Source organism: Elephas maximus, chromosome 16 (genome assembly GCF_024166365.1).
Source record: "Elephas maximus indicus isolate mEleMax1 chromosome 16, mEleMax1 primary haplotype, whole genome shotgun sequence".
NCBI lineage: Eukaryota > Metazoa > Chordata > Mammalia > Proboscidea > Elephantidae > Elephas > Elephas maximus.
Window position 1 is genome coordinate 50122591 of NC_064834.1, and position 11860 is coordinate 50134450.

An 11860-nucleotide genomic window follows, 5' to 3' on the forward strand; every position below is an offset into this window, starting at 1 on the left:
TCTAGAGCTGCCACTGCTTCAGGAAGGTGACCCATGTTTGCGTTGTGGTCTTGAGTACTCTCTAGCACACTCTCTGGCCTCCGAGGGGTACACAGACCCAGGTTTGAGAAGCACAGACTTAGGGTAACTCTGGCCCAGCTCAGCTTCAGACCAGCTGTGTTGGGGGGCAGGGCCCCTGCCTTCTCTGCTAGACTGGGGTTCCTCTCTGTCTCTGGGGTATACTTTGGGCTGTATAGCTGCTGTGTACTCCAGGTTGGTACATGGCCTGGACCTAGGTGGGGGACAGTGGACCCTGACAAGGACTGCCCATGATGTAAAGTCAGAGAGCTCCCCAGGCTCATTCCCTGGTACCCAGGCTCCAATATATCTCCCAGGCTATGCCAGTCACATGCTTTACCACCTTCTCATTATCTTGCTTCTGAAAGCTCCCTGACTCTCCCAGAGGCCATGGGGGACAATCCGTGTACATTAAGGAAAGGAGAGGAGAGGGAGCCCTCAAGTTCCCCTGAACTGGCTGTGGGTGTGCACTTGACCAGCCACTAGTCAGCACCAAGGAGAGTGGACTTGCCTGCCTTTTTCTTGTCCCTTCTGTGGTCATCCTGCCCTTCCTCACCACCCCCCACCCCAAGCTGCTGAGAGCCACACGCCCAGAGGCAATGATATGGGGCCCAGGGAAGAGGTGGTACTCACAGCCACCAGCCCGTTGTGCCCTGCAACGAGACAGGGGAGAGAAGAGAGAAGCAACACTGGTCAGTGGGCAGACAGACACATTCCTTGAGGAGAATGGCCACCCACCAAGGTCCCCACACCCATGAAGATTCTAGTGAGGCAACAGAAACTTGGTGACTTCCCTGCCCACCCCACCACTCTACCTACACTCAGTTGTTGGAATAAGATGCAGCTTGATGCCGTGGAATATCTGGTCTGGGAGGAGTCAGAAAACCCTGGTTCTTGTACTGGCTTGAAAAAAAGTCCCATTGCCCTGGTGTGGTCAGTGGCTCCATGCAGGAGAGAGGGCCAAGGAGAAATACGTGGTCCTTAGACGGAGCTATCCCACAATGCCTTGCACTGCCAGGGCCCCCATCACTCAGAAGTGAGCAGGTCACTGCGTCTGAGGGAACATCATGCCTGCTTGGCAGGGAAGAGAAGGTAAGGGGTAGGTGGTATCCAGAATGCGGAACGTTGCTAGTCCAGCATGGAAGCCACTCTGTACGTTCAATAATTGGCCGTCCAGGTGAGCATAAGCCTTGGAGATATTTGCTGTCAAGCATGGCTTGTTTTGCCCAAGTGTGATTCACAGGACACAACACTGTTTAAGAGGCTTCGTTCACATTGGTTTGTCTTCTGTCATCCCCCAGTTTACAAAAATGAAAGACAAACAGTTCAAAATGAAGTAATTAAATCAGCTTCGCTGGGTGCTAGCATACCTAGGGGTGCCAGCTGACTGGGCAAATTTGTCTATCTTATACATAAAGTTTTTTTCTAAACATCTTAGGAGGGCTGCCCCTGAACTAAGGGTCCTGGATGTGGCTTGGGGATCCCGTGTTCCATGCCAAGCCCCTTGGGAGGGAGTGGCTCTCTGGCTTTGGCAAACTTCAGAATCGCTGGAGGAATTACGTAAATGCTGATTCCTAGGCCCCTTCCCCAGAGAGTCTGATCTAGCAGGTCAGAGGTGGGGATCTGGAATCTGGTTTCTCACCAGGCCATTCTGATGCAGGTGGTCTCAGACCCACAAGTTGAGAAAACAGATTCATGGGGTGAGCCCACCTCGTTTCTTTGTAGGTTGGACCAAGAACTAGTCCTCGTAGTTTGCTGGGCCTTGTCTGGAGCTCTTGGCACGCTTTTGTCCTTGGTGAGAGAAGGCCACTCTGAGTCTTTAGGATCTTATCAGATGACCATGTCCTCTGGGCACTAACCTGAACCCAGTACTGAGCTGAAGAAAATGCTGGACTGTTAATTTGGCAAACTTCCATAAATAGGAGAACAATGACCCAAATGATGGATTTCTTCATGACTGAGCTGATTAAGTTTTAAAATTCTCTCCTAGAGGCGCCCCGAATTTCAGAGGTCATCGAGCCAACTTCTCATCATTAAAGGACTATCTAAAACAGAATATTCCAAACCTTTGGCCATGACCCACAGAAAGGAATGTGTTTTATATCATGACTTGGCACACACCCCAAGTATCAATGGATTTCACAGAAACAAAAGTTTCATTAACTAATATTCACTCTCACCATGTGGTAAGGAGCCGTGGTGATGCAACGGTTAAGCGCTCAGCTGCTAATTGAAAGGCTGGCGGTTTGAGCCCACCCGGCTGCTCCTTGGGAGAAAGACCTGGAGATCTGCTCCCATGAGGATTACAGCCTAGAAAACCCTATGGGGCAGTTCTCTGTCACACGAGGTCATTATGAGACGAAAATCAAATCAACGGCACCTAACAACAACAAACCGTGTGATAAGGGCATTGACATTCTCTATTGCATTTCTTTTTAAACGTTGGTTGATATACTGTTTTTAGGTACCATTGAAAAATTTTATATTAAGAAAATTTTTAAAAATGCTGGTTGAATGGATTGCAACCTGCAGTTTGAAAAGGACTGCTCTCAAATACACATAACAAATTCAAGGCAGACAGTCCTGGGCTCAAACCTGGCTTCTCGAATTTACTAGCTGTGGCCCTTGGACAGTCACTTTAACCCCCAAGAGCCTTGAGCTTCTTCATATGTAACTCGGAGTGGATGCTGCAGGGAAGATAATCAACAACATGTGTAAAGCCCCCAGCCCCTTAGCAGACCTGCAGTATGTGGTAGCTTTTTGTCTTTTGGAGCCCTGGTGGCAGAGTGGTTACGAGCTTGGCTGCTAACCAAATGGTTGGCAGTTCAAATCCACCAGGCAGTTCTGCTCTGTCCTATAGGGGCATTATGAGTTGGAATCCACTTGATAGCAATGGTTTTTCTTTCTTTTTTAATTAGTGCTGATTGTATATCTTTGAAAACAAAGTCTTCCACGCACCTGAGCCCAGTTTAATCACCACACATAAAGCACAGACCTCAAATGACAAAGGTTGAGGATTCAGCAGCCCAGGGCCCTTCTTTCCCCATCACCCCCCAGCCCTGGCTGAGTCCTTCTGTAGCTTCTCTGGCCTCCCCTATCCCTTGAAAGGAGTCTTCAGCTGAGCTTAGCTAATCCCAGGCTGACCCTAGGGATTCGGAAGCAGCAGGCACGCTGGGCCTCTGAGAGGAACTGCCCTGAAGATGGGTTCTCCGAAGCATGGGCTGCAGTCGCCTGCATCAGATTCACCCAAAGACTTGCTGATTCCCAGGAGTCACCTCTGACCAGGAGAACCTGAATTTCCAGGGCCAGGGCCCAGGAAACCATATTCTAACAAGCTCCTCGGGCCATTCACAGGCACATTTAGTCAAATGACTAAATCAGGGTAATTGTCAAGGTTGTTCCCGGTACCAGTGTGACTTTAGGGTTCAGAGATCATCGCATTTTAGAAGCCCTGCTCCTTTCCTCACTCAGGCCTGAAATGCCTTTAAAACAGGCTTTATTTCCATTTAACATTGAAGACACAATGTCAAGGAACAGCTCACACCTTGAGACGAACGCCCACTGGCTGGTGGGCAGCTCACCAAGCCTGGTGACTGAGCCTCGACTCTCCCCAGCCAGGAGATGGCAGCGGTGGGGTGCCACCAAGGGCACAGAAGGACAGGGGCTTCCTTGAGGCTGAGAGGCCTGGGGCACTTCCAACTACTAAGGCTCCCCCTAGCTCATAAGAGCAGATTGTGGATTGTTAATTTCCAGGAAGTTCGCGAGCAGGTTGTTAAACAGCCATTACTAAAAATTAAATTATATTAACTTACAAGTAAACAATTTATATTAAAACAAGGTAATAAATACCCAAAACTCAAACAAAACCAAATCAGTTACCACAGAGTTGATTCCAACTCCTGGACATCCCATGTGTTTCAGAGTAAAACTGAGCTTCATAGGGTTGTCAAGGCTGTGATTTTTTTTTTTTAAGTATACTTTAGATGGTTTACAGAGCAAACCAGCTTCTCATTAAACAATTAATACACATACTGTTTTGTGACACTGGTTGCCAACCCCCCAACATGTCAACACTCTTCTCAACCTTAGGTTCCCCATTACCAGCTTTCCCGTCCCCTCCTGCCCTCTCGTCCCTGCCCCTGGGCTGGTGTGCCCATTTAGTCTTGTTTTGTTTCATGGGCCTGTCTCATCCTGGGCTGAAGGGTGAATCTTAGGAGTGACTTCATTACTGAGTTAAAAGGGTGCCCGAGGGCCATACTCTTGGGATTTCTCCAGGCTCTGTCAGATCAGTGAGTCTGGTCTTTTTTTTTTTGTTGTTGTTAGTTAGAATTTTGTTCTACATTTTTCTCCAGCTTTGCCTGGGACCTTCTATTGTGATCCCTGTCAGAGCAGTCGGTGGTGGTAGCCAGACACCATCTAGTTGTACTGGACTCAGTCTGGTGGAGGCTGTGGTAGTTGTGGTCCATTAGTTCTTTGGACTATCTTTTCCTTGTGCCTTTGGTTTTCTTCATTCTCCCTTGATCCAGACGGGTGACACAAGTGAAGTATCTTAGATGGCTGCTCAAAAGCTTTGAAGACCCCAGACGCTACTCACCAAAGTAGAATAGAACATTTTCTTTATAAACTATTTTATGCCAATTAAGCTAGATGTTCCCAGAGACCACGGTCCCCATAGCCCTCAGCCCAGCAATTCGGTCCCTCAGGGAGTTTGGATGTGTTTATGGAGCTTCTATGACCTTGCTTTCATCAGGTTGTGCAGGCTTCCCCAGTATTATGGGCTGTGACTTTCCGGAAGTAGATTACCAAGCCTTTCTTCTGAGGTACCTCTGGGTGGATTCGAACATGCAATCTTTAGGTTAGTAGCCAAGCACTTAATTGTTTGTGCCACACAGGGACTCCTACTCAAAACTCACTGTTTCCTAATTATTTCACTACATTTTGCTATTACCCATGCTCTTGAGGAGCCCTGGTAGCTCAGTGGTTAAGAGCTCGGCTACTAACCAAAAGGTTGGCAGTTCAAATCCACCAGCTGCTCCTTGGAAACCCTATGGGGCAGTTCTTTACTGTCCTATAGGGTCGCTATGAGTTGGAATCTACTTACAGCATTTTTTTTTTTTTTAATGCTCTCGAGGTCGTTTACATCCGTATATCTGATAGGGACATACCACATCATGATGCGCTCTCCACTTTCAAGATCAGCTCCACCTCCACTGACACCATGGGGTAGCTTGAAAAAGGCCATGGCGGGTAAATTTACACCATGGAAATCAGCAAAACGCTACACATCAGGAGTTGACTCGCTTTGTTGATTGCCAGATATAAGGAAGTGATGGAGAAAATGTTGATATTGCTGATTAGACCTTAAAAGCGGGTTGTGTCTGTAGCTGTCTCATTGTCAACAGCATTAAAAAAAAAAACAAAAAAACTGAGGGAATACTCTTGTAGTGTTTGAAAACTATTATCCGATTGAGCAAAGTTGACATCACTGAAGGAGTGAAGTTCCAACATATCTCTGTTATTTCACTCATTTCACTTTTATCCTACTCTTTAAAGCAAACAAAAATATCAAACAACATTTCTTTCGGAATAACCCTGGCTTGGCAATTACAATCATAGGTTGGCTACTGGGTTTGGCAAAAATGAAAGAAAGCATTCGGTGAGAATCAACTGGCTATGTGGAATTTAAATAAAGCGTACTATTTTATTTGTAAATTTTAATAAACATATAGGGTCCCTGGGTGGTGCAAATGGTTTTCTCTCAGCTACTAACCTAAAGGTTGGGGATTTGAACCACTCAGTGGCATCATGGAAGAAAGGCCAGGCAATCCGCTTCCTTAAAGATTATAGGCAAGAAAACACTATGGAGCAGTTCTACTGTGAAACCCACGGGGCTGCCATGAGCTGGAAACGACTTGACGGCAATGGGTTTGGGTGCATATATGAAAGAGCCCTGGCGGCACAGTAGTTAAGCACTTGGCTGCTAACCAAAAGGTTATTGGTTCGAATCCACCAGCTATTCTGCAGGAGAAAGATGTGGCAGTCTGCTTCCATAAAGATGACAACCTTGGAAACCCTATGGGACAGTTCTATTCTGTTCTATAGGGTCGCTATGAGTCGGAATTGACTCCACGGCAATGCGTTTATATACATACATAAGCACTTTTCCCCCTGTAGTGACGACCGTTGAACACTTACTGGCACCTGGCTGCTCTTAGTGAATTCCAGCAAAGAAGACCTGCCAAATCAGGGATGCAACTTAAAGCTGTGTGGTGTTTTCTTCTTTCAGTCCTGCCATTGCCCTCCTGCATAAACCCTGCCAGCTGAAATAATGTCAAAAGTTGAAACTTGGGGCCCTTTTTGAGTGTGAACAGAAGGCCCTGAGGGCAGACAACATCGTCTTGGTCCCCCAGTCTTGCCCTGTCACCCAGAATTTGGTCCTCTGCAGCCTGGGGTCAGCCAAGTGTGGCAGGGTCAATGCAGCAGACCCCAATCACCCCAGATGGGAAAGGAAATAGGCACTGCCACCCTCTATGGGCACCCTCTGGGATGTTGTTCTAGTTTCTCCTAACTCCCCTCTGCGAACGGAAAGATTTCCGTTTCCTCTGGGGGTGGGTGGACTTAGTGTTGAAGCAGTGGTGACCACAGCACAGGCACTTGGGGCTGGCAGCTTTAACAGGGTCCCAGGGCTCTTCCTTTCCGATCCTTACATACCACGGAGTCGATTCTGACTCATGACAATCCTGTGTGTGCAGAGCAGAACTGCGTTCCATGGGGTTTTCATACTGAACTTTTGGAAGCAGATCAACAGGCCTTTTTTCCAAGGCACCTCTGGGTGGGTTTCAAACTGCCAACCTTGCAGTTAGTCAAGTGCTTAACCCTTTGTGCTACCCTGGGACTCATGTACCATACACTTTCCAAAAATATGGTGGGAACTAGCTAATTTCGCAGGAGAGACATGGAAACCTCCAAGCTCATCTAGTCCTCCCTAGTCATTCTGGATGGGGCAGGCCAAGCCCAGAGAGGGAAAGGATTTGCCTGAGACCACACAGCAAGTTGATGACAGATCTGGATGCCTGACTCCCAGCCCAGTGGGCCTTTCACCACAGCCTATCTCTCTCACCCAAAGTCCTGGCCAGCTTTTGCCCAGAGGTGGAGGAAGCGGTGGGGCTTCCTGAAGGGGTCCCTCCTGGTTTCTGGGCAGGGCTGCCCCCCGCCCCTCAGCTCTGGCCCAGCCCCCTGTTACCTGCTCCTATCACCACTGCATCGTACTCAGGCTTCAGGTTTCCCCTGGCTCCAAGGTGAGCCTGTCTCCAAGCAGGAAGGGGAGAGGCACGCAGGGCCCTGCGGAGACCTCTGCCACTGACAGCCATTTCTGCACTGTGCCCAGCAATAGGAGAATAGGAATTTGTTTGCAAACAGCTTTTTGTGCTGCCCCCAGGCCAGGGGAGGAGCAAGGAGAAAACCGGAAGAAAGGAGAAACTGCAGCTCAGCTTGCGGCGCTTGGCTCTGGGCCATGACTAAGAAACAGAGGTCGCTCTTTGCTCCGCTGCAGCAGGCCTCTGCACAGGGCGGAGTCACCGGGGGTGGGGGTGGGGGTGCTGCCCATTAACCGGGCATTTCTCTTCTGTCTGAGCACCTCCAGGACTCTGGAGAATGATTACCGTACTGGAAATTCTGAGGGCCCCATGCGCCAGGCACTGTGCTGAACATGTTTCGAGAAGCCTCTGGTATAATCCTAAAAACAAAACAGAAAACCAAACCATATACTGTTGAGTCCCTAAACCAAATCAGTTGCCCTCAAGTCCATTCCAACTCACGGTAACCCCATGTGTGTCACAGCAGAACTAAGCTCCACAGAGTTTCCTTAAAAAAAAAAATTTTTTTTTTATTGTACTTTAGATGAAGGTTTACAGAACAAACTAGCTTCTCATTAAAGTTAGTACACATATTGTTTTATGACATTCGTTAACAGCCCCACAACATGTCAACACCCTCCCTTCTCCACCTTGGGTTCCCTATTACCAGCTTTCCTGTCCCCTTCTGCCTTCTCATCCTTGCCCCTGGGCTGGTGTGCCCCTTTAGTCCAATTTTGTTTTGTGTGCCTAATCTTTGGCTGAAGGATGAACCTTGGGAGTGACTTCATTACTGAGCTAAAAGGGTGTCCTGGGGCCATACTCTCAGGGATTCCCCAGTCTCTGTCAGGACAGTTAAGTCTGGTCTTTTTTTTTTGTGAGTTAGAATTTTGTTCTACCTTTTTCTCCAGCTCTGTCTGGGACCCTCTGTTGTGATCCCTGTCAGAGCACTCAGTGATAGTAGCCAGGCAACATCTAGTTGTGCTGGACTCAGTCTGGTGGAGGCCGCAGTAGTTGTGGTCCATTAGTCCTTTGGACTAATCTTTCCCTTGTATCTTTAGTTTTCTTCATTATCCCTTGCTCCGGAAGGGGCGAGACCAGTGGAGTATCTTAGATGGCCACTCACGGGCTTTTAAGACCCCAGATGCTACTTACCAAAGTAGAATGTAGAACATTTTCTTTATAAATTATTATGCCAATTGAGCTAGATGTTCCCTGAGACCATGGTCCCCACAGCCCTCAGCCCAGCAATTTGGTCCTTCAGGGAGTTTGGATGTGTCTGTGGAGCTACCACGACCTTGCTTGGTACAAGTTGTCCTGGCTTCCCCAGTATTGTATACTGTCTTACCTCCACAGGGTTTTCTTTTTATTTACAAACCAAGTCAGTCTCTCACACAAAAACTTATACCCACCTTGCTATGCACTCCTAGCTGATCTCCCCCTAATAAGACAGCACACTCCTCTTCTCCACCCTGTATTCCCCACATCCATTCAACCAGCTCCTGTCCCCCTTTGCCTTCTCATCTCGCCTCCAGACAGAAGCTGCCCACATAGTCTTGTGTGTCCACTTGAGCCAAGAAGCTTGCTCCTTACCAGTATGATTTTATATCTTATAGTCCAGTCCACTACCTGTTTGAAGAGGTGGTTTTGGGAATGGTTCCAGTTTGGGCTAACAGAGGGTCCAGGGACCATGACCTCTGGGGTCCCTTTAGCCTCAGTCAGACCACTGAGTCTGATCTTTTTTTTTTTTAATAATTTTTATTGTGCTTTAAGTGAAAGTTTAGAAATCAAGTCAGTTTCTCACACAAAAACTTATACACACCTTGCTACATTCTCCCAATTACTCTCTCCCTAATGAGACAGCCTGCTCTCTCCCTCCACTCTCTCTTTTCGTGTCCATTTCGCCAGCTTCTAACCCCCTCTACCCTTTCATCTCCTCTCCAGGCAGAAGATGCCAACATAGTCTCAAGTGTCCACCTGATCCAAGAAGCTCACTCCTCACCAGCATCCCTCTCCAACCCATTGTCCAATCCAATCCACGTCTGAAGAGTTGGCTTTGGGAATGGTTTCCATCCTGGGTCAATAGAAGGTCTGGGGGCCATGACCTCTGGGGTCCTTCTAGTCTCAGTCAGACCATTAAGTCTGGTCTTTTTATGAGAATTTGGGGTTTGCACCCCACTGCTCTCCTGCTCCCTCAGGGGTTCTCTGTTGCATTCCCTGTCAGGGCAGTCATCGGTTGTAGCTGGGCACCATCTAGTTCTTCTGGTCTCAGGATGATGTAGTCTCTGGTTCATGTGGCCCTTTCTGTCTCTTGGCCTCGTAATTACCTTGTGCCCTTGATGTTCTTCATTCTCCTTTGATCCAGGTGGATTGAGGCCAATTGACGCATCTTAGATGGCTGCTTGCTAGCGTTTAAGACCCCAGAAGCCACTCTTCAAAGTGGGATGCAGAATGTTTTCTTAATAGATTTTATTATGCCAATTGACTTAGATGTTCCCTGAAGCCATTGTCCCTAAACCCCTGCCCCTGCTACACTGGCCTTTGAAGCATTCAGTTTATTCAGGAAACTTCTTTGCTTTTGGTTTAGTCCAGTTGTGCTGACCTCCCCTGTATTGTGTGTTGTCTTTCCTTTCACCTAAAGTAGTTCTTGAGTCTGATCTTTTTACGAGAATGTGAGGTCCACACCCTACTGCTCTCCTGCTCCATCAGGGATTCTCTGTTGTGTTCCCTGTCAGCACAGTCATACGTGGTAGCCTGGCATCATCTAGGTCTTCTGGTCTCAGGCTGATGTAGTCTCTGGTTTATGCGGCCCTTTCTGTCTCGTGGGCTCATGTTTACCTTGCATCTTTGATGTTCTTCATTCCTTTGCTCCAGGTGGGTTGAGACCAATTGATACATCTTAGATGGCTGCTTGCTGTTTAAGACCCTGGATGCCACTCACCAAAGTGGGATGCAGAACGTTTTAATACATTTTGTTATGCCAATAGATGTCCCCTGAACCTCCACAGGGTTTTCAATGGCTATTTTTCACAAGTAAAAATGTCTTCTGAGGTGTCCCTGGGTGGATTCAAACTGTCAACCTTTTGGTTAGGAGCCAAGCACCTAACTGTACCTCCTAGGGGCTCCTGTCTGAGCTTCAGAGCTGTCCACTGCACAGGGAGCCCAGGCTTGGAGGGGGCAGTGAAGTCATAGCAGGATCAACTCCAAAGGGCCTTCTCCCCCTGTGCTGTCTGCGTCCCATTAAGGAATCAAATGTCTGAGACGTGCTGGGTGGGAATTTAAGAACTAGAAGAGAGAGGTTTCTGGCAGACTCTGCTCCAACCTGAGTCCTCCGTCTGGAAAGGTGTGAGCTGCCCATGCCCTCCGGAGGCACTGAGAACCCACTGGCCAAAAGCCTCCAGGCACCCACTTAGCATCAGTGCAGCCAGGGCCTCTGCACCACCACAGAGGCCACATCTGCGTCAGCCCGACAGATGGCCAGTTGCCTCCTACAGGCTTTCCCACTTCCACTTAACAAAAGGCTGCTGAGGAATCTGGCAGGGGCCGAGGGGAAGTTCGCTCATCTCCAATTCTTGGGGTTGCCTTCTCCTTTTGAAGGCCTGGACATTTCTCTCCTGTCTTTTGGCACCTTTCCCATTTTCCAAGAATCTTCAAGGATTAAAGATCACATCTGTAAACATCTTCAGCTAAAGTGCTTTCTTACTATCCTTTTGGCCTGTCTTGAATTAGGAGCCCTTTGTTCTCTGCCCATTAGTCAGGAGACCATTCCCCTTGTTGTAGGGAAAGTGCACCCCAGGAGCTGAGGAAGTCTGAAGTCTCTGTCATCTGTCAGTGCTGTAGAGGCCTGCCATTAGACACAAACCTCAGACTGGGAGAGTACGTGGGAAGCTGGTCCTGAGGAAGCAGGCTTTCCGACAGCCTCTTCTACTGTTGACTCAGACGCCCCACAGGAGGTTTACGCTGCAGGTGAATCTCTCTGCTAAAAACCAGTTCAGGATGTTCACCCCCAGTGTTCTTTATAATGCTGAAAAATTATTAAAATTAGGGGCATTCGTGAAATGAGCCATGTCACATCCTGCTGCTGTTAAAGAGTAAGGTAAAATATTAGGCAACAAAAGCGGGTACCCAAAACCCACTTGGTGAGCTTATAGGTGATCTAATTTTTTTCCTCTTGCCTTTAATTTTCAAATGTTATTTAAAAAAATTTTTTTTTGTTGCTGAAAAGGTACACAGCAAAAATACACCAATTCAACCTCTACATACACAAGTCAGTGACACTGACGACATTCTTCAAATAGTACAATACTCTCACCCTCCTTTTCTGAAATGTTCCTCCCCCACTAACATAAACTTGCGCCCCGCTAAGCTTCCTATCTAACCTTTCCAGCTGCTGTTCTCAATATGATCCCGTACGAAGAGTTCTTTAAAAGAGCACATGCTCAAAGCAGACA

At 47.9% G+C, this 11860-nt stretch overlaps 1 protein-coding gene across 2 annotated transcripts in view; it reads right to left on the reverse strand.

Moving 5' to 3' along the window:
- PYROXD2 (pyridine nucleotide-disulphide oxidoreductase domain 2) overlaps window positions 1-11786 on the reverse strand; it is a 35447-nt gene extending 23661 nt beyond the window's left edge. For both annotated transcript variants that reach the window (XM_049855190.1, XM_049855189.1), the window contains exons 1-3: window positions 11272-11786; window positions 7301-7792; window positions 691-710 (exon numbers count right to left, since the gene is read on the reverse strand). In XM_049855190.1, coding sequence (XP_049711147.1) covers window positions 691-710; window positions 7301-7427 — 147 coding nt within the window. In that variant the 5' untranslated portion in view covers window positions 7428-7792; window positions 11272-11786. The remainder of the gene's footprint in view (window positions 1-690; window positions 711-7300; window positions 7793-11271) is intronic.
- Window positions 11787-11860: the final 74 nt, after the last annotated feature.